Source organism: Nymphaea colorata, chromosome 1, assembly GCF_008831285.2.
Source record: "Nymphaea colorata isolate Beijing-Zhang1983 chromosome 1, ASM883128v2, whole genome shotgun sequence".
NCBI classification, from domain to species: Eukaryota; Viridiplantae; Streptophyta; class Magnoliopsida; order Nymphaeales; family Nymphaeaceae; genus Nymphaea; species Nymphaea colorata.
In genome coordinates, this window is record NC_045138.2 from 14890683 (window position 1) to 14912543 (window position 21861).

At 38.9% G+C, this 21861-nt stretch overlaps 2 protein-coding genes across 3 annotated transcripts; both read left to right on the top strand.

Moving 5' to 3' along the window:
• Positions 1 to 321: 321 nt before the first annotated feature.
• On the top strand, positions 322 to 3158 carry LOC116248542 (histone-lysine N-methyltransferase ATXR6-like). The gene is made up of 6 exons (XM_031621392.2): positions 322 to 932; positions 1032 to 1112; positions 1227 to 1456; positions 2132 to 2232; positions 2357 to 2569; positions 2785 to 3158. The coding sequence occupies exons 1-6, from the start codon at positions 545 to 547 to the stop codon at positions 2942 to 2944; spliced, it is 1173 nt and encodes a 390-aa protein (XP_031477252.1). The 5' UTR covers positions 322 to 544; the 3' UTR covers positions 2945 to 3158.
• A 7536-nt stretch (positions 3159 to 10694) lies between these two features.
• Positions 10695 to 12411, top strand: LOC116250738 (dof zinc finger protein DOF1.2-like). 2 transcript variants are annotated; one of them, XM_031624629.2, is made up of 2 exons: positions 10695 to 10851; positions 11236 to 12411. In XM_031624629.2, exons 1-2 carry the CDS (start codon positions 10699 to 10701, stop codon positions 12097 to 12099), a joined length of 1017 nt encoding a protein of 338 aa, XP_031480489.2. In that variant the 5' UTR covers positions 10695 to 10698; the 3' UTR covers positions 12100 to 12411. The 2 variants fall into 2 exon arrangements, with proteins under 2 accessions (XP_031480489.2, XP_031480500.1); XM_031624640.2 differs by having other exon boundaries at positions 10740 to 10877.
• Positions 12412 to 21861: the final 9450 nt, after the last annotated feature.

The following is a 21861-nucleotide window of genomic DNA, read 5'->3' on the forward strand; positions in this document are numbered from 1 at the left end:
CTTTGTCTAATCTTTTTTCTTTCTTTCTTTCTTTTTTTTTTGAACGGTTGGATCTTGGAATAAGTACAGCAATTGTAAATCCTCGTTCTGAAACTGATTTATTTGGATTCCTATCAGTAAAAACCTCGCTTGAGTTCAAAATATTTGGTTCTACACTGGATCTGGATTTGAATCTGCATAGTTCAAACCTGATGGTAAATAAGATAGAAGAAGGGAAAGGGTGTTATTGAGCTACAACAAGGTGGCAGTACTGTTCAGGTGAAGTGAATCCTACCACGTCAGCCCTTTTTGCCACGTCATTACCCGCGCAATATTTCGCGGGAAAGGGAAAAAGGCAATTCCTCCGCCATTCCCCGCCCTCTTTTCCCGGCAAAAACCGTTGGCGCCGCCGCTCACCTCACAGAGAAAAGGAGGAAGAGAGGCGAGAGCGAGCGCGCGCGCGAGAGTGCGAGAGAGAGAGAGAGAGAAGGGTTGCCGTTTAACTCCCTCCCTCCCCATCTGCATGCGTGTTATGTTTTGATTGCTGCCGGTGGATCTTCCGGCCATGACGCCGTCAATCCGTCTGATTTGCCCGTGGGAAGCCCATCACCGGAAGCGGACGGAGGCGCCCCGCCACCTCCTCCTGCACGGACCCTCGCCGGATCTTCCCACCCAGAAATACCGCTCCATGTCGGAAATCATCGCCAATACGGCTCCCCATGTCGCGTTGACCTCTGCCCCATACGATGACAGCGACGACGACGACGACGACCGCGACGATTATTCGGGTGTCAAGTGCGAGGAGTGCCGCTCCGGTGAATGCGGTGGCGAGATGCTCCTCTGCGACAAGTGCGACCGTGGGTTCCATATTTTTTGCCTCCGGCCGATCATTGTTAGGGTTCCGACTGGTCCTTGGTTCTGCCCTAGCTGCTCTAGCCAGAAAACCTCGCGAGGTAATTGCGAATCCCTCTTTGCAGATGATTTAGGGCTTCTTTTCTGCTATTTCCTAATAGATGGTATTCTGATCTGGCTTCCCTGGTGATGTCGCGTAGTCTTACGGCTTAGTCAAACGAAGATAATCGATTTCTTCGGCATACAGAAACCAGATAACCCAGTCGAGAAATTTTCAATCGGTATGCCTTCTGTCTTCGTTCCTCATATCTCTTATCCCGTGAATAAATCTAAGGGACGGTACTCTTCTGCATGTGTTATTTACTGGCATTGAATTGTAATTGTGGTCTCGGTAGATGCTCGGAAACGGAGGAGGCGATCAGGGCAATTGGTGATTTCAAAGAAGAAGAGGAGATTGCTGCCGTTCGTTCCGAGTGTGGAACCAGAGAGAAGATTGGAACAGATGCGTTCGCTTGCTGCAGGTTTGAAGGCATTGAAGATGCAATTCTACGATGACCTGACCTATGTACCTGGAATGGCGCCCAGGTCGGCCAATGCAGCGAAATTGGAGAAGGGTGGAATGCAGGTGCTTATATTTTCTTGTTTTATTTTAGGATCGAGGTTGCTTTTCCACAGACGTTCGATATCCTATGAATAACACTGTGATAATTTTCTCCTTTGGAAGTACAAGGCGAAATCCTAGCTTTCCTCTTTCTATTATCATGGTGTGGTGCTATGCACAAGAAACACGAAATGCACTACAATACTATAAAACATTTGACTTGTTTGATGTTTTGTCAAGCCGAAGTGTGTGAACTCAGACAGAACGAGCATCTGGAGTCAAGTTAGACAGGTGTCTTTAGATTGTTGGACGGATTTCTTCGTTCATGTAGGTGGATGAACTGGTTGCATGGGCCAAGAAAAAGGGTATTGAAGTTGCATTGCTGGGGTTTGGCCAGCTGTGCACTGAATTACTTAGGGTGATATCTCGTCCTTCGTTCTCATGATCAGTAGGCCTTGCATCATCATCTACCTTGGTTCAGGTTGTGTCTATCGTTCGTTTTGTTTCTTGGCATAGTGCATACACCGTACACTAGCCTTTCATATATCCCTGATTTCGGTTTCTCTTTTAACACTTCATCAGTCCCAATATATTTAAATGCGGTTTTAAGTTTGCCTTTCGCCATTAAAATTTGTGAAGAGTTACTGTGGAAACTAAGATTCAATCTTCTAACAAATTTATCTATTTTGTTTTCAACAGGTTTTATCTAAAGAAGATACGCAAACCCTAGATCAATGCAAGGCAATGTACAAACGTGGAGAAGGGCCTCCTCTTCTTGTTACTTTTGACCCCTTTGAAGGGTAATTACCATCTCTCTCTCTCTCTCTCTCTCTCTCTCTCTCTCTCTCTCTCTCTGTGTGTGTGTGTGTGTATCTATGTGCGTGTGCATGTTTGTAATCAGAAAAAACTTGTGGTTTCATGCAGCTTTACAGTGGAAGCAGATGCACTTATAAAGGATCTGACAATAATCACCGAGTACGTTGGGGATGTTGATTATTTGACAAATCGTGAAAATGATGACTGTGATAGCATGATGACACTCCTTTCAGCTGAAAATCCATCGGATAGTCTTGTCATCTGTCCTGATAAACGTGGAAATATTGCACGGTTCATCAATGGAATCAACAATTACACCTCGTAAGTGGATGCCTACTTTGATGGTTTTTGTTTTTCTTGTCATGTTCAGCACTTAGTCAACATAATAAGATCCATGCATGATTTGATGGCATGAAGTGTCCTGTAATGTTCTGTAAACTTATTGACTTTTTGTACGAGTCTTCATATTGAGTTAACCTTGTTATGATGTGTGCGTTTTATTTGATAACTTACGTTTTACACTTTCTTTTACGCAGGGAGGGTAGGAAGAAGCAAAATTTGAAATGTGTCAGATATAGTGTAAATGGTGAATGCCGGGTTCTCATTGTTGCTAACAGGGACATTGCTAAGGGTGAAAGGCTATATTATGACTACAACGGATATGAGCATGAGTACCCAACTGAGCATTTCGTCTGAGCAAGCTCAAGGACTAATTGGAAAATTAAATCTCACAAATTATTTTTCTTTTTGACATCGATTCCTTTAGCCATTGTTTAACCTCTTTGTCAACATGGCCCCTAATTAGCCATGAAAAGAGATGGGATCAAAAATTTTGTTGATTAAACTGATGTAAAGCACGTCTCATTCAATGAAGATGCTTCTGAAAACTGAAGCAAATGCTTATCTACAATCTTTCTCTTCTCAAGGACACTGGCACTTTGTATAAATGTTGTTGGATGTTGCAAGTAAATCTGGGGATTGTTACCATTCACCCCCAATTTTCCACTTTTTGTTTCAGATTAATTCACAACTGGTTTTTGATTGAGTTTTTGTGCCCCTTGATAGAGTTCGCTATTAATGTGATTCCTAAGCTGGTAAAGATTCTTTTTGCCGTCAGGTTTTATGACATTGCCATTTGCTCTAAACTGTAGTTGTGTCGTGAATGTTTCTGTTGGAAGCATTGTTGTGTCATGAACATTCTATGGCTGACTTATTTAAAGGTGTTCAAGAGTACTGATGAATTTTCTTGCTTTTGGAGGAGACTGGGTATAGGCCTACTTGATGAAATCTCAAAATCCCTGTTAAAGGCAATTGGTGTCAAGTGTCAACCTGTAGTTTTTCTAACTTTCTATTTCGATTTTACATTTTAAACCATGCACCATGAGCTTTTCCTTGGGAGTGATGCTTTTGAATTCTTGCCCTTTAGGAAGAGGAGGATCTGTCTGCTGTTTTAGCATGTACCTCTACCTGGTAGGAATTTTTAGACAGGAAAGTTCCGTGTGGTTATCAACGTTATTGAGGACAACACAGACTTGATAATGCCCGCCAAGGTTCTCTTTAGCTATCAGGTTGCATGCTAAACAAAATTTAGGTTGTGTTGGAGATTATTAGCTATGAATGCTGCATGAATCCCCTTTTTGAATGATGTTGTCTGTTCTCTGCTAATATTGTGTTGGTCTTCTCAGACTTGCAGTGCATTCAGTCCCACAGACAGTGGTCCACCAAGGAAGTTTATCTGCATGCTTCTATCATGGTTTCATACTTTCTAACTCAAAATTTTTGCCGTCATAGTATATGTTTTAGGATAAGTTTGATCGAGAAATAGCAAGAAGAAACACTAAGGAATTAGGATTTCTAAAGCACATTACCTAGAGACCTTTCTGGTTCAAATTGTGAATTCAGACGCTATTCTGCAAAAATGGAAATTTACATTATGGAACCATCAAGCGTCTGTTGCCGTTGGAAACATTAACTGATTTAAAGTATCTTAAAGCAGGCTTGATTAGCGTTTGACATGCATATTTGGTGTCAGGTCCTAAAGTTTTAGATGCTAAATCTCAATCATTTTAACCACCCGTTCTACAGCTAAATTGAAGTGGGTGCGTAGTTCTGTTATGGTTGTGAACTGTACTAGTATTTTACTCCTGGGTTTTGGTTTCTAGGTAATATTCTACCAATAATTCATAATTTAGCAAATTAAGCTTTACAATTTCGTGAAAGGTAAAGTTTGATATTATGCGAAAGCTGGCATCTATGCATAGGGTAAGTTTCTGTGCAGAGTCCAGGGCTCCTACACTTTGAAGTTTTAAGGGTATTGGATCTCCAATCCTGCCATGTTTTAATAGTTAATTTATGCCCGAAATGCTTTGACAATGATTTATGAAGAGGAAGCACCTCAGGGCTTGCCAAGTTACTGCATAATTCACATAATTCACAAAATTAACAAAGATGCTGCAAATTGTGTCATTTAAGTAGGAATTTTGGATGCAGCATTTCACTTTTATTTCATGCCCTTCACAGTATCCCATTAGTTTGTTGATCAAATCATGTGAAATCTTGGGAACTTTTCCTGCAAAGCCACCATGCTGGAAGTATGCACCATAAGTTTATTAAACATTCCTTTGCTTACAGTTGATGATTGACATATTCAAATTCCTACCATCCTGTCCTGTTTGAAAACTCCTATCAAGTCATCAAGTTGTCTTGTTTGTTCGAAAAGCTGATGATTGGCACATAGTTTTCTCACTTGGAAAAGGACATGGTTACTGGTCAATACCCGCCTATTGTGAGTTCATCTTTTGCGTTTCTTTCAATGAGGGAGAAGCTTAGTCCCAATATTGTTCTGGTGAGCCTGGCATGGACGTGACATGGTTTGATTTTTAATTTATCTAGAACATAAAGAAAAACAGAGAGAGAGAGAGAGAGAGAGAGAGAGGTTTAAAACTTGCCTAATATCAATGTAAGTTCTTGGATGATGTCAACTAGCAATTCTATCACACGTAGTAATTCAATCTTTATTCTTGGATGTGCTCAAATACGTGGGTACTTTTCATTGATGACACTAAGAAGGTAAATAAGAAAAGGCAAAACTAACACATATGGCGCCATTCATAGTTGCATACTCAGTGATCTAAATCTGTTTGTCTTTGCACAGTAAATCTGTATCATTTTGAGTGGTCATTTGGATAATAGGATGATAATATGATGTTGTTAGATTCATAGAACATACCATTCTATGAACCAAACCAAAAAAAATTGGAGTACATTCATGAAACATCGATACTCATAGAATGATATGCTGCCATTTAATTATCCAAATGCCCCTAAAGGATCTACTTGATATTCATGCAACTAGGTTATTTAAGTGGTCTTGGAATGATCCACCCATGAGATATAAAGCTTGATATTCATAAAATCATGTTTTTAACATACAAAAGGAATCCAAGTATCCGAATTACTGAATAAACTCTATCGAATGCATTGCTACTTGATTTGAGTTGACGCAAGTTTCACACAATTTCGCCAGATACTTCTGCAATTTTGATGTCACGAAATATTTTCCAAATAAACATGCGATATTTTAGTAAACGGCAGATACAAGTCTTCACCCATAACTGGAGTAACACATTAGAAAAAAATTATATGCAACTCACATGCTTCCAATAGAGAAAAAAACAATGCAGATAAAGAGATCACGCCTAGGGTCATATTCACCACGCATTTAATGCAAAATCTTATAAAAAAAATTTTGTGTTTTGTTGGTCAATGATATGATTTCTTCTCATTTGTTTGAAACCCTATTAGAATGTCAAAACTATTTTACTGTATGATACCAAGATCACTTCCATGGCCACCGAAGCATTATCAATAATGTAAAATCAAAGAGTCTCATATATATATATATATATATACACACACACACACACACGAAGCTGTCCAATTTAGCATATTTTACAAGAAAACGGTAGCCTCTTCTAATTGTTGCATTTGAAACAATGATCCATTTATGAAGTTACATATTTTCAGGGGAATAAAAAATATATATCCCTAACCTACAAGCAATTCATAAGTCCACCTTTGCCTAATATTTGCTGACAAAGTTACCTGATATTTAAGCTGGGACAAAACCCATATTGGGTTTTGCTTAACCATGGTTAGCAGCTTAAAATGGCTTATGTTGTCATCACCATTCAAACTGGCCGCGCTTCTCTCCCCTTTTAAAGCTTCTGTGTCATCTTGCTTGAAGGAAAACAAATTTGTCATCAAATTTGTGTTTATTTGGACAACTGGTCGGAGTGGAATTCATTTGCGTTGACAATTTTACAGTGTTGCTCACGCTTACATCTTCAATAAAAACAATATTAACTCGCACTCAGATCTTTCACTAAAGCAGTAAGCTTTGTGGCCAATGTGGTCACTAGACCTTTATTGTTTGGCCCATAATGTTTTAATTTAAGGCCAAACTAAGTTTTGACAAAGTTGCTTGACAGTAACCCCCAATCCTGGATGTGAACTATTTGTTCTTCTTATATGGATGATATAAGACTCTTAATTATTGTTTAAGAGAAAGCACCATAAGGTGATAGACAGTTTTGATGGCGAACTACAATTAAGCAAATGAATGACCTAAATCTCATTTATATAGTTTTGTATTTTGCCGTTAGAATCAAGTAAATGAATCTTTATACATGTAATTACAAGATAAACTTATTGGTGAACCACAATAAAGCAAATGAAGGACCCAAATCATGTTCATATCATAGCATATTTGTGACTACAATTATTAAAACGAATCTCCATAAATATAATTTCAAGTTAAACTCATTGGATAAACTACAATTGAACAAATGAATGACCTAAATGTGATTAATTTCATTACTTACTTTTGATTAATGACAATATAACAAGGTTGATTGATATGTGGCCCTTGAAGTTGTTTCAAGATTAACAAAGTAACCGACCTCATGGATTATGAGGCTGTTTTCTGCGTTATATAGGGGTTCTTCACTATTTCACCATCAAAGGTATTTTCACCATTTCAGGCCCCTAACACACTATCTCGTGTTAAGGCTTAACATACAACCTTCTGTACATGGACTTTGTGCTCGTAAACTCAACCAACTTGATTTGTCAGTTGATTCATGGGAGCAACATGTAATACACTATTCGGTTTTTGTATTCTAAGAACATTTAAGTTCCTATATACTTCATTTATTTTTTTTTTTCAGAAAATGAACATACTAAATGTTTTCTAACAGCTGATTCAGTGATTCTATTCGATTTTCGATTCTTGAAAGACGGTGACCTTGTTTTGATACGCATGTATAGAATTTATATGTTTGGTTTTCGTTCACCAGCTCGCCTCGAAGCGCGTACGTCCTTCAACTTGAACGACTTTGAAGTTGACCCACTTAGCCATGTTGGTGAATTTCTCAGAGGCACATACCCTGTTTGCTTGTTACTTCAAATCCAAGTAAAATCTCTCTCTCTCTCTCTCTCTCTCTACCCATGTGTGATGATCATGAGATTGCTGCACATGATGCAATGATACACCCACAAGACCACCCCATGTGATGACCTACTGAACAAGCATATGCACATAACTTGTGAACTCATCTTCCTCCCATGGCAAGTAAGCGTGCCTTCATCTTCATGTAAACTTCAAAGGAGCTTGATGATTGCAGCAGCATAGTTTCTCATGTGGCTTGCAGCACCAGTTATCAGCACCATCATTTTCTGTTCATTGGACTCAAAATCCATCGATTTGATAGATGTGTACTCTACCAACGCGGCCAAGCGGGGTTTGACTTAAGACCTTCAAGTTGAAGTTGAAGATTTGCGGCCGAAAAATTCGACTTCTGGGGACGTAAAAGTCTCGAATTCTCTTCCTGCAAACTGGTAGAAGTTTGCAGTTTACTTCAAGAAAAAAAAAACAGAAAGAAGAAGAAGAAGAAGAAGAAGTGTATATAGTGGGGGACTCATATGAGAACCGGCCCACATAAGGAAATGTAATAATGTGTGGGGATCAATCTGTTCCAGATCTTCGGAGATAAGAAGTCCACTTCAAAGGCTCATCTACTCCACATGATGAGCATGCCCACGTAATCATGATATGGATCCTGATTTAGTTTGACCTGATCCAAATACAGCTTGTCAAAATTATTGAGCTCAGGCAGCTCACATGGGCATGGACATAGGGATGGCAACAAGGTCCAGTACTACAGCTACAACACGTCGAAGATTGGGTCAGAAGCAGATCTGGTTTATTAAGAAAAAAATGGAAAACCCTCACACAGATCCAACCCATTTGCATTCCGACTCGAACCCAGTTTTGCATAAAGAAGTGCAAATCTAGTCATGGATCTAGTTTGAACCATTTTCTTAGAACCAATTTGACAAACAGAACAATATGTAACTGTTTCATGAACATGACAAAAAAAATAATTGAGGCAGGATCATAGAACACCTTAAAAGGGGTTCTATGAAACTTCGTCTAAAACAATTACAAATTGTTCAATTTACCGAACTCACCCTTAATTGAACAAATATTGTTTGTATGCCTATAACTAGTTAAATTGATTGGGCTTTAATGCACTTAATCAAGCTTCTTGCTTAGTCATGCTTGTCTTAGAGAATCCCGGATTGTTAAATAAGGTGTAATTCAATATTGGACATTTCTGGTAAAGAAGAGAACACTGGGGCAAATTGATGAACAGTTTGTTACTTTAACACTGTTCCCATTGCCCACTTGGGTAAAGTATGGTTAGGAAAACGCCATGTTCTCTAAGCACATCTTCCCAGAATGATTATTTCAAGAATATCATATTTTTATTCAAGGAAACATTATGTATGTTGTCCAAAAATCTAATAACTAAATGGTAGATATAATCACAATACATTTTTTTAGAAACAAGAACATATTGATGTTAGAATAAGGTTTTTGAGGAATATAAAACAATGTTTTTCTTATCAAACACCCCTTTAAGGCTACCCCAAACAGTTCATGCACATCTTAAATGATAATTGACTAAAATAATTTCTCCATTATCATCAAGCCAGGTAAATCAAATTCAGATCCAACGAATCCAATATCCAAAACCGTTAACGTCACAGATCCAGGCTCATTTACCCGACCCACCCTTCCCGCTTCTCCCCGAGTGCCCCCCTCCAGCAAAGTCTCATGTCAGAGCCGTTAAGGTCAACGAAGGAGTTGACTTTATTGACCACAGAAAGTGGACAGAAATAGGCATCTGAGAGTGTAGGGGACCTTTTGGTCTTTTCAGGGGATGTCAAGGGACGGCTCCGTGGGGAATCGTGTCCCGAAATCCTCGCCGTCGCACGTGTGGATCGGACGACACGCCGCTCCGGCCGTGTGGGTTTCCCACGTCAGCCACGTAGGCTTGCACGTGCAAGTCACGCCCCCTCACTTTTAGGTTCCTCTAATACCCCTACATGAAAGGGAATTGACGTTCTGACCCAGTCGGTTCGACTTAAACGCACGGTGCCCCTTGAAGCACCGGTGCCGGAGTTAAATAAGAAAAAAAAAAAAAAGGAAAAATCGAGGGAAGCACATCTACGTTTTATATTTTTATCTTTTAAGGAATATAATTCAACATTTTCAATATAATTTAACATTCAATTGGATTTTTCACTATATTTTTTTTCTTTATATATATATAAATAAAGCATACTTTGATGAACTGACCGTGGGTAGGCGCTTTCCTGAGGCATGGTAAGTGCAGCCGCTACCTACCTTATTCAATTTGCTAACCAACCTTGGTGGAAAGAGGTGACGTGGGTGGATTGAGCTGGGTCAAACGACCTGGGTCCTCCTTATTTAAGTGCTCTTAAATATATCGGCACTGCCCTCTCGTGAGAGGAAGGTCTAGGGGCTATGGCAAAGACGGTTCCTATATATCAAACTCAATTGTTCATTGTTGTTCATTGCATTTTTAAGACAACTACGTATTATATTTTTCGCTAGTCGTAGCTAAAACTTGTGAGAATGAAGCTTCTGCCGGGCTTTCATACGTCTTGCGTTGCTTGATAAGATAGGTTAAGCTAAGTTACATCCCGTAGTCAAATCTCCCAGGCCATCTTAATTGTTGAAGCAACTTGCAACTCTATTTGCCTTGCCGCTCCCAAGTGGACTCGTGACTGGGTCAAGTGGAGAACCGAGCCCGGCCAGGTTGATGGGTCAAGCGGCGCCGAGCCCAGTCAGCCGTCGGGCCAGGGGACAGGTTAGTCAGCGAAAGGGATGGCCAAGGTTATTTGGGTAATTGAGTTGACCCGCCCCACGACGCCTTCGGGCGGTTACGCCGTTCTCACTCCATTCCCACCCTGAGCGGCAACCGCACCCCCTTCCCTACCCCTAGCCAATTGCGACTTAACACGTGTCCCGAGGGCTTCCCCCACCCTTCCCTCGCTATCAACGTCCCTCTCCCATCCCTATGTCATTTGCATGCACACTCCTCCAAAGCAAACCCCTCTCTCTCTCTCTAAAATACTTTTATTTCCATCCGTTGGTGATCATCGCTCACCTGTTCCTCTTCCTGCCACCTTTCCTGAAATCACAGGAGGTTGATCCTAATAGATGCAGTGAGGTACCATTGATTTTTCTTTCTTCTGGGTGAGCTCAAAGTAGCGAATTGTTGCGTTGCTGTTCTGTTGGTTGAATTTTCGTTTTCACTTTGTCCTGATTTCGGCTAATCGCATGCCCCGATTGTCCGCAGTATTTCTAAGCCATTGATCATTGCTTTTTAATGCTTTTGTAAACGTGTCGTGCATGATCCTTCTTGTTCCAAGTTTCTGCCTCAATTTCCTGACTTTTGCTGTCATGCCAAGTTTTTCCGTGTCGATGGTTGAGGTGGTGTTCCATAAGAAATTTCTGCTTTCCTTTCTAAATTTCGCTCAATCTTTTTTGGTGCGGCAATAGATGATACGCCGCCCTGTGACTGACTTGAGACATGAATTTTTCGTCCTTTTAGTTAACGATGTTCGGCTCAGGGCAGAAGACAGCACCATATTTCCAAAGGCCGTTGACGGAGAAAGTATGGAGACCCAACACAGAGGTGGCTCCGAACTGCCCGAGGTGTGAGTCCACCAACACGAAATTCTGCTACTATAACAACTACAGCCTCACCCAGCCCCGCTACTTCTGTAAGACCTGCCGAAGGTACTGGACCAAGGGAGGTTCCCTGAGGAATGTCCCCGTTGGTGGTGGCTGCAGGAAGAACAGGAGGGGAAAGTCCACAAGGGGTTCCAGTGATCGTGATCTGAATTCCTTAGATTCGAGCAGTTTATCATCCGATTCTGATCCCTCCAGGAACTGCGGCCGTCCCCAAGGCGAGGCCAGCAGCGACGGAGCACCAGATATTGATCTAGCCGTTGTCTATGAGAAATTCATGTCGCAGCAACCAGAGGCTCTCAATTTTGATCAGACTCAGCCTGGACAATCACAAACCAGTTCAGCAATATTGCTGCCAGATGTTTCTCCGCAGTTTGGTTCGAGTTTTGAGATCGGAATCGATCGCAATATGTCCAATTTTGGTGCAGCTCAGGCCAACAGTGAGGTGGGTGCACAATTCCAGAGGTTCTGTGGTCAGGATGCAGTGAGGGAGCTGGGTGATGTGTTTCACGAATTCAGAGAGGAAGAATTCTATGGTTCTACGGGGTTCGAGTGTGATTTGGGTCTTCAAGAAATTGTTGATCCAGCAATTCCAAGTTCTAGTTGGCAGCAGCAAATCGTGGAAGAGCCTCCAAGAGCAGAACATTTTAATTTCTGCCCAGATTATTTTGTGCCCAACTGCTGGAGCTCCACTGATCTGCAGAGTTATGGGTCTTTGTATTAGATCTGAAAACTATAGAATAATAATCAAGAAGCAAGACAAATAAACGTCTGTAAAAAATTATAGTCTTGATTTGCATTTTCACAACAATAAATATAATGCATGAATTTATAGAAAAGGCGCTTGCTTATGAGCATGGCACTTGCATTCATGAGGGATTTGTTGTATGATGCCTTCATCATTCCTTTTTTTTTTTTCCGTTTTACCAATTTTTTTACTGCCTCCAAGTCTGCAAACGCTCGTGTGCCTGTTTTAGAATGTAAGGATTGATGAATGTACACACACACATATAGTCATGAGTTTCGTGTTTCCTCCTTTCGGTAGTTTGGGTGGTTCATCTTTTTTTGTACCAGTTCTTTATCTGCCGGCAATACAGGTCAGCTCCCACCGTTAAAAAAAAAAAAAAGAAAAGGAATTTTCACAAGTGGCAAAGAAACCAACCAAGCTTCATCATTCGTTTATAGCTATCAAACTAAGAAATTTTTAGTCTAAAAATCAGGTGCATCATTTTATAAGGCCGCAGTAAAAAGAATAGTTTCTTGTTGCAGAAACAAGGAGTATCTACTAGTTGCTCAAAGGATGAACAGGACAAGGCATGGAAAACATGTACCTTTTCGCTCATCGTAATAAAATGTAATGAACGTGAAACAAATTGTTTCATGGCTTGACGCGTGGTCGACTCATAAAAAACTCAGTAAGATTTGTAAACAAGCTGGGAAATGCTGAAGGCGAATCGATTACAGGTGGTTTAGCTTGGTTCTGCACAATGGGCTTGTTATATAAAGGATAAAAAAATGTAGGTATATTCTGCATCACATGTTATAGCACAGGATGAATGGTTTAAGTATTTGACTTGCAGCAGATAGATTTATTTATTTATTTCATTGGCCATACCAAGACTCTCCTCGTGATCAGCCACACATTGCATGCTTCTGAGTAATAAAATCCTTGAAGCGCCTGCTCTTTACCGCGGATCACATTCAGCAGCTTTGACTTAGTGGCAAGGAATAATTGTTATTTAGCTTTGAACTTATTAACTTGGTGACCCTCATCGGTTACGTTTACAGAAATTCATGGACCATTTTGGGAACCAATTGATTCAAATATTCAACTCCTGTTTACTTCAGCATTTCACTGTGACTGACCAATCTCATCCCACCTCAACAGATGTAAAATGAAAAAAGAAAAGCATGCGCCTTTTTCAGCTTTTTCAACTCGATCTTGTCACGAATTTGAACTCAAGATGCTCAAACTTTTTTAGATCATCCTGATTATGAAGAAAACTCGCCTTCATCTTCCTGATCTGATGCACCCCATCTAATAACTGTAATAGTCCCCAATTTGTGTCTGTGATGATCTTCTGTGGTGAAAAGAAATACCTATTGTTACCAACCAAATGGTATTCTTTATTACCGCACGTAAGTTCCTTACCACTCGAGAAAATTGCTGCAGGAAGTTAGTTTTCGTCGGTGAAATATTTCGAAGTTCTGATTCTTATCCAAAATCAAGGATTGGTACCTGAAGCGCCATGTCCACAAAATCAAGCTTGTTTTAGCAAGAGAGAGAAGATGGGACATCAACTGATGTTGGCCTCAGCTGGTGATAGCAAGTCTGGGGAAATGGACATCAGTGGCTCTTTAGGTCATTTCTAGTGCTCTTTGCTATAAAAGAGAAGAAGATCAGGACCATCCTCAAATTTGCCACTCTTCGGAACCATGAAAAAGGAATAGGGGCTACACTAGTTGTTAGGTAATGCAAAATGGTCCCATATGGTTTTAAATATTTCATCAATTCGCTCAAGATTTCGTATATTTAGCAGATCGAGATAAGACCCATTTATATCCGCAGCAGGTGTGACCACATGGTCAATAGAAAGTGGTAAAACTTGAAAAGATGCAAACAAGATTCATTTTTTTACCATGGATTTCTTTCTGAGATCACAAAACAATTGCATGAATATACATGATGCTATCAGACTGGTTAATTGAGATAAAGAGTTGAAGGGACGAACCGTCGTTTTCAGGTGAAAAACAGACAGACATACATGCAGTACCTACAATTATACACAAACAAGACATTTGAGGTGACAAGAAAATGGACAAGAAGAGACGTTCTGGACAGGACCAGCTTGATCCGTGAAACTCCTATTTCTTTCCTCAATTTGTACTGACATAGGCTTGATCAGTGACAATGGGAAGGTTCCTTCTTTAGTAAAGGATGTGTGGATGAATGATTAGAACAACAAAATTGATTGTCACGGAAGCTGAGATTTTCACCTCTTATAGGACCATCTGGAGAATTGAGGAACTCATACTAATGTAACCCAAGAGACGCGGGCTGGTGGAGCGGGCAGTCGTAGTTCCAAGGCGATGACTCCTTCGTTTGGAAGTGAGAAGAAGTGGCTACTTGGTTTTACGCACCTAAGGGAGCATTTTATAACAGGAATGTGTATTCTTTGGGATGCAATGTTCCATGAATCTATTCCTATTACCAAACGGCAATATCTCTTACTTAAATTGAAGTTCTTGTCAGTAAAACCAAAGAAAAACCTCCTAGTAAACCCATTTGCAGGCCTACTCACCTAACTGAATGCGATTGTCAATGTCATAATCAAATTCCAAGGATATCTCTTCACACATTTATGAAGATGGAATAAGGTCCAAACAGGAAAATTGATGTTTCATTACTGATCACAAAGTTTCATCTTCGTCCGGAAACTAATGTCCATTTCAATCTACTCAATATTACAGATAACTTCCAAGCCGTAACTTTCAGATATAAAAGCATAGTTGAAAAGGAGGATCTTGTTGTTCAAAGGGGTCGTTTGGCAATAGTAACCGTTTGTTACTGTTATATATAGTCGTCCCAATGGTTGGGGCAAGTTCACAAAATGCGATGCCATAATATTTCATGATCTTCTGCAATTTTTGGAGTAGATTTATAAAACATTCAATCGCCAAACGATCCCAATATCTTCCCCTCTCTTTGAAAGTTGGGCAGATGAGCATTATTCAGTAGTTTTGGTTTGGGGCTATTGATTGTCACCCTCTTCTCTCTCTCTCTCTCTCTCACACACACACACACACACACACTCATACAAAGGGCCATGGATATTGGTAGGAGTGAACAGAATCGACTGATTTTGACTTCGTGGGCATTCACAGTTTGGTAGGGAAAACGTATCTCTGTTTATGTTCTTTTACATGAAAAAAATAAAAGTGGGAGCTGTGAAAATAACTCTGAAAATTTCACACTGTTCATTTGATTTTTCATATCATCGAGGACCCAACTCCTGTCTGTAGTTTGCACCAACCAAAACCTGTTTCTGAGTAAAAAAGTACAGAAAATATCTTTTACTCCAGTACAAGTATACAACATATCAGCAGAGATTCAAGTTTCATTGCATCAATGAGTTTTATTGAGGATCATCAACCATTCAGAAAGCAACAGTCCACTGCTCAACCATTTGGACCAAATTATGGAGAAAGTGACAGAAAATAGATGGCTCCAAAACCCGCCTTAGCTAGCTGGTTTCGAACAGCAAAAAAGACGAGGCTCCCAGAGGTTGAAAGAAACCAGTTCAACAAGAAAGAAATACCACCAACTGAAATCTGCCGAGAAGGCTATCCAGCACTTTCACCTGCAATTCTTTTCTCTTTCTCCATGGAAGAGAAACCAGTTTTATTAGGAACTGGAGTTTATAACAGGACGAGCGTAAGGATCTAATTAACTATCTGCATTGCATTATTACTACATGAATGGACACAACAGCTGTATTGATTGCCCTTCTTTAAATGCACCTTTCTATAGTTGCTGACAGATAATATCACACGGAGCCAAATGACATTGCACCCATACAATGGGTGAAAGAACATTTATTTCTTGTTATAGAAGTGGAAATTAATGGTAAGATACGATTTTCATTGAGCAACACATTCATCTTCATCTGTTCTCCTATTGGTTTGCAGTTGGTATTAAATCTTGAGGTCCCCCTGCTTGAGAGGATCTACCTAGCTGCACCGTCCTTGATCTCAGCACAATCTATGTAATCAAATCGAACTTCAAATTTAGTCAAGACGGTAGGTGGCATTCACATTGCAATTCAATTTTTAACGCCAACGTTGCAAATATCAGTGTCCGCTCGTGGCTACTACTAATATGAATTGGGATGGATTGGCCCGTTTGTCAATCTCTGTCTATACTACATGAAAAAGTTAGCATAGATATAAGTTAAGCTAATTGTAAAAATTTAGACATGTTTATGAGTCATATTAGCAAGTCATATGACTATTAAATTGTAACCGTAAAAGGAATAAGTTAGATGTTGCAATAAATGAAATAACTTCTAAAAATCTTTGCACATGGTTGATGAAAACATCATATCTGAGGTCCAACAAAGGCATCAAAATTTACCATTTTTTTTTACAACAATTATATTCAATATTTTCTTTGATGGTGGAAAACACAAAGTAGAGATCATATCAAGATTAAGCCTAAAAAAAAAGAAAAAAAGAAAGAAGGTTGCAGTTCAGGCCGCCGAAATCTTGATAGCCCCACCTATGTATGGGACATTATTTCTTGTCTGACACAGCCATGTGTCGGCCGGGGGTGGGCGGAGCTCTGCCATCCTGGCATTTCTTGTCCATGAATGCTCCTCCAAGTGGGAGGTCCCCATTGGCCTCTCACAGAGGAAAGGGCACATGATCCAAGAGAATGTTCACCTCACCATGGGCTGTACTAACTATTTAGGGGATTATAGTCCATGGCTAGTGCCATTGTGCTTACATATGGTTGATTAATGGCCCCCTCCACTTTCTTTGATGTTAAATGTTCAAGATTCAATTAGGGTAGGCAATAGAACCAAGTAGATTGCCGCATGGCTCACGAAAGTCGGGTTGATGTTTATCTAGAAAAGCATGAACAAGCTGGTTTGGGCACACTTATCGATGCATACAAGTTGAATATAAGCAAAAGAACATTGATCCACATTAATTCACTTTAACTTTGAGGAGCTAGTCTCAACTCCCCTCTTTTGAGTTCCTTTTCTTTACCTAGGCCTAGAATATATCCAAAGTATAATTCTAAGGGGGTTGGTATAATGGTTGGGGCGGGGGTCAGTAGGTAGCTGGTTTTCATTTCAAATTTCAGTGACATCAATCCTCTCTGTGCTACAAAAAGGAGGCCACCCATGTGCAAGCTTAAGCACTGCGGGAACGACACCCTGAGGTGCTGGAAGCAGACATTGTACCCTTTTGCCTTTTGGGATATGAGGTTTGCTAGAGGTTTCGGCTTCTGCCAAGTGGTGGAAAACCCCGTTCACCCAAAATATAATATAGTATATATCTAAAATTAGTCACAAAAAGCCTGTGAAATAGTTGTGAAACGACAAAAATATTGGTACATTTACTTTTTTGGAAACTAAATATATATGTGAACGTAAAAATTTAAAAAGAAAATAATAAAGTAGTTGAAAAATAATAAGAAATGAACAACTTGTGACATGTGACACCTGGTATGCCATGGACACTGCTCTATGAGTTAACTTGCGGCTATTTTACTCCAAAATAAAGACAAGCTATCTTGGTGGAACTTAATTTTTTGCAAAATGAGCTTTGGTTAAACTGAGATATTGGTTGTATTGAGGCTACAATTTTATGTAAGCCGGTTAATCTATATGTCTTCCTGCTAGGAATTTTACTCATACAACACGGATGCGTAGTTGCACACATATCTGCATAAGCACGTATATCTTTTTTTTGTTATGTGCATAATATTGACATATTCACTTTAATAACGCATATCATTTTTTTTTTGGGAAAAAAGAAAGCTTAAGCAAGTTAAACGTCTAAAAACAGTAGGAACAGGCGAAAGATTACCAGGGACCATTCTCTAGCAGGAATGCCAATCATGAATTGAATTCATATCCAATATTCAATTGAACTAATAAGTGTAACACTTGGACCAGTAATTTGATTTGGTTGCAAATATGCATCGACGACAGTCTGACATGGTCGTATCCGATATTTGGATCCAGCAATACTGGTGGGCAGCTAGTGGTTGGATCGGGAACTATTAATGCCATTGATTAATCTAGAATAAAGATAGAAGATTCCAGACTGGACCAAAATCATGGAACCCGAGACTCACGAATGACCTCAAGACCCAAACAGCGAATTCAATTTTCTAAACTAAGACCTGACATCCAGAGTTTGACATGGATGCAGGCATTGAATATTCAGGTTCAGTTTGACTTTACATAAAAAAAAAAAAGAAGTTATGTTCTTATCAATTAGATCAAGTTTCTGGGTTTGGCTCAGGTGGTGAGACCGAATACCACATCCCGAACCAATTTGATGCCTGATCCTGTTGTTCTACCATTCCATCTAAGTAGAAAATTTTACTTCATTGAAATGGATGATCAAACCTTTGTATTTTGAATGTTTTTGGCATTTGTTTGGAGTAAATAAGCCTCCAGAGAGAAATTGGTAACTTCTCTAGAAAGTATAGAAGGATTCTACTACCTCATTTTTTCACACACACATATATATATACATATCGATAATTCTTAATGGGCTTAAACAATAGTGTCTAATTCCTCAAAATCTTTTGTCCCAATTCATATTCTTTTTGAGGAAACAAGATAAAGCAAGGGCAGGGTAAGATCCACCATACCGGACATTTAGGTCAATTTTGGGCCGAGCCATTACATCTTCAACCGAACAACATGGTTTACATCATAATCATCGGTCCCCTTCGTTATATATATGCATATAAACTGTCATGTAACAGATCACTTGATGGAATCAGCTACGCATTGATTTCAAGGAGATCATAAGGTGGAGATTAAGTTTCAAATATAAAAGCTAAATTGTTTTTCAAAGAGTCCAAAATACTCATCAAATGAGACAATGAGTTTTATTTAAGAAACTCATTTGTTTCTTATGTCTCTCTCTCTTTCTCCCCCCTCCTTTGAAGGGTAGTTTATAGTCTTGAAAAGATAATTTAAGTTTCATATTTGCAACTTAATTAATTTCCATTATATGATCTCATTGAAATCAATGACCTAGGTAATTCACATCAAAGTTTAGTATATGAGCGTTTGCTAGCTACCTGTTTTCACACACACACACAGGCATATAGTGATAGAATCATGCCTTTGAGGTTAATATTTATGGTTCAAATCTCACGGACATCATTCCTTGAACAAGCCAACGCTAAGTGTACCAGTTCTAGTCGTGGATGACTGATAGAGATTTAGTAAGAGGTTCTTGTCAACTAAACATGATTTAGCCAGCAGGGCCAATTGGGCTCAGGACTATCTCCAATTTAGGGCTAGGGACCTGCCTGGCTCCAATCCTGAATTCATCTGGAACCAGACCCAGACGTGACATCTAAAGGGTCAACCAAATTGTATGGGGGGCGGACGGAGCCAAGAATTTTTCATGAAGGGGCTGAAATATAGTTTCAAAACTTTGACTAGGGCCGAAACATCATTTTTTAAAATTTTTATATAGAATAAATGAAAATTTTTTATTTTTTTTATTTTTTTTTTTTGGGGGGGGGGGGGGGGGGCTCATAAAATCTAACATATAGACATCAAACTTTCATTATTTCTTTTTTCAAAATTTTAGATTTTGGACTACAAGAAATATGTATGCATACAAATAAAAGTAGCGCAGATTTTATGGACCATTGAAACGATCGAAAAAGTTAGGGTTAGGCAGGATTCTTTCAGCCGCGGAAGAGCACCCCAATTATGGAGCTCTGTCTCTTGTCCGCATGTATTTATCCGGCGTTACATTTTTTTGCTTCCGAACATGAGACTTTAGATCAGAACGGATCCGTCTTCGGAAAAACCGGTAAAGGGTATATTTAATATTTAGGTCTCTATCACGTGCCCTGAGACAGCTCATCCACGACATTCTGTCACTGGGAGGTTGTCTCCGGGACACTCCCTCTCCACTCTGGCAAACACCTGATGTGAACCAAAAGCAAAGATTGGACGTCTTTGATTGCTATTGATTTCGGACGTACAATTTTGTTAATAACGTCACGAATTCAAAACCCAAGGGACGTCATTGCTGCATGGTCTGTAGATGCATGCCAAGTTGGTCCAGTCATTATTATCACATTCACTTAGTCACATGATTTCTTGTATATATAGTTCAAAAGTACGTGTCTTAACATTTTGTGTTTTGGTGTTTTTTCTTTTATTATTTTAAAACTATTTGATCATGTCTAACATAATCAGGGTTGGCATAATAGACAAAACAAAGGTCAAGGGTTGATAAGCGATCATTTTTTTTTTTCGAATTCTTGGTCTGTAGAACTCTCGGAGATACCGATATACAAGTAAAAGAGCTATTAAACATCAAAAACATGTTTAGTTCCTCTAAAAAATGAAGAAAAGGATGTGATCTCCAGCTCGAGCAGTAAAATAAAATACTAGTTGTATGCACCCGGGGAAAGAGCAAGATAAGATGTGACTTTCAAACATAAGAAAACGAGATTCTCATTATGAGAGTTTTCTTTCTTTACTGACAAACAAACAGTAGAGGTGTGATTTCACGACCAAAGATACACAACATGACACAAATCATATTCACATGTGTAAATGGAATTTCACGGGCCGGCAATGTTGAACCATTCATTATTATATCTTTATTAGATTCAAGTTGGTTGTTACAAGGTTTTTCAATAATAAAAACAATATTTAGTTAGCTTTAGTGAAAAATATACGAAACTTTTCATAGTTTAATTTCCAGATCGTCCTTGTCTTTTTGTTTGCGTTCATAATCATCCTTTATCACTTTGGTTAGGTGTGGGAATTTGTATTATTCAATTTGACATGGGCATAAAGGATCAACTTGACCAAGTTAAAATAATAAAAGATGAGAATGAAAGACGGGCAATAGTTTAGGACTATTATGGATATTTTTTTTTTCCTTAAAATTGTTCGAAAAATTTTCAAGCCTCTAATTGGACCTTAAAGATACATATATTGAAAATTTGAATGGTGACTTTAGCTTTTTAGAGACGCACTGATATTTAATTAGGGTTGTCTGATACATCATAATGGCCGAATAAAAGCAAAACAAGAAGAAAAAAGGTGATGTGCATTTTGATAATTTAACGTCAATTCCTACCTTTTAATCTATGTTTTTTTCTCAACCATTTAATTGCATCTGATTAATGACCTTAGTTACATGATTAGGTAACTATATATATATATATATATATATATATATATATATATATATATATATATATATATATATATATATATATATATATATATATATATATATATATATATATATATATATGATTCAAAAAGTGCGACCAGTTAACCCATCCTGCTGCCATTCCCTTGGACCCGACCTCTACTTGAATATTGCTTTTCTAGAGAACTAGTATTGACAGAACCAGCGCGCAGTAGACCATATTGAATGGATAGGCATTTTCAGTTCATTAATATTTTAAAATATGTGCCAATTAATTTTTATTAAGTGAAAAAATAAAAGATTATTCGATATGGCCAAACGCATATTAATGGTGATACATATTGCTTTTCCAGATTTCTAATATGAGATGTGGAAACCGATATCTCAACATTGCTAGAAACAAAGACATCATCAGTACCCATGTAGTTTAACGATAGAATTATCACGGGTTCTGACATTGTTATTTGATATTTGATTCAAATTAATTAAATTCCAGTCCATATTGCGTTTGTTAAGAAAGTATATGCACATAAGAATAATC

What these genes read in the sequence shown, in the direction of transcription:
- LOC116248542 (XM_031621392.2), top strand. Translation starts at nt 545, where the DNA reads ATGACGCCGTCAATCCGTCTGATTTGCCCGTGGGAAGCCCATCACCGG. An exon ending in TGGAGAAGGGTGGAATGCAG is followed by an intron (nt 1,457 to 2,131) that starts GTGCTTATATTT and finishes TGTTTTCAACAG; the next exon opens with GTTTTATCTAAAGAAGATAC. An exon ending in ACTTTTGACCCCTTTGAAGG is followed by an intron (nt 2,233 to 2,356) that starts GTAATTACCATC and finishes GGTTTCATGCAG; the next exon opens with CTTTACAGTGGAAGCAGATG.
- LOC116250738 (XM_031624629.2), top strand. Translation starts at nt 10,699, where the DNA reads ATGTCATTTGCATGCACACTCCTCCAAAGCAAACCCCTCTCTCTCTCT. An exon ending in ATCCTAATAGATGCAGTGAG is followed by an intron (nt 10,852 to 11,235) that starts GTACCATTGATT and finishes TCGTCCTTTTAG; the next exon opens with TTAACGATGTTCGGCTCAGG.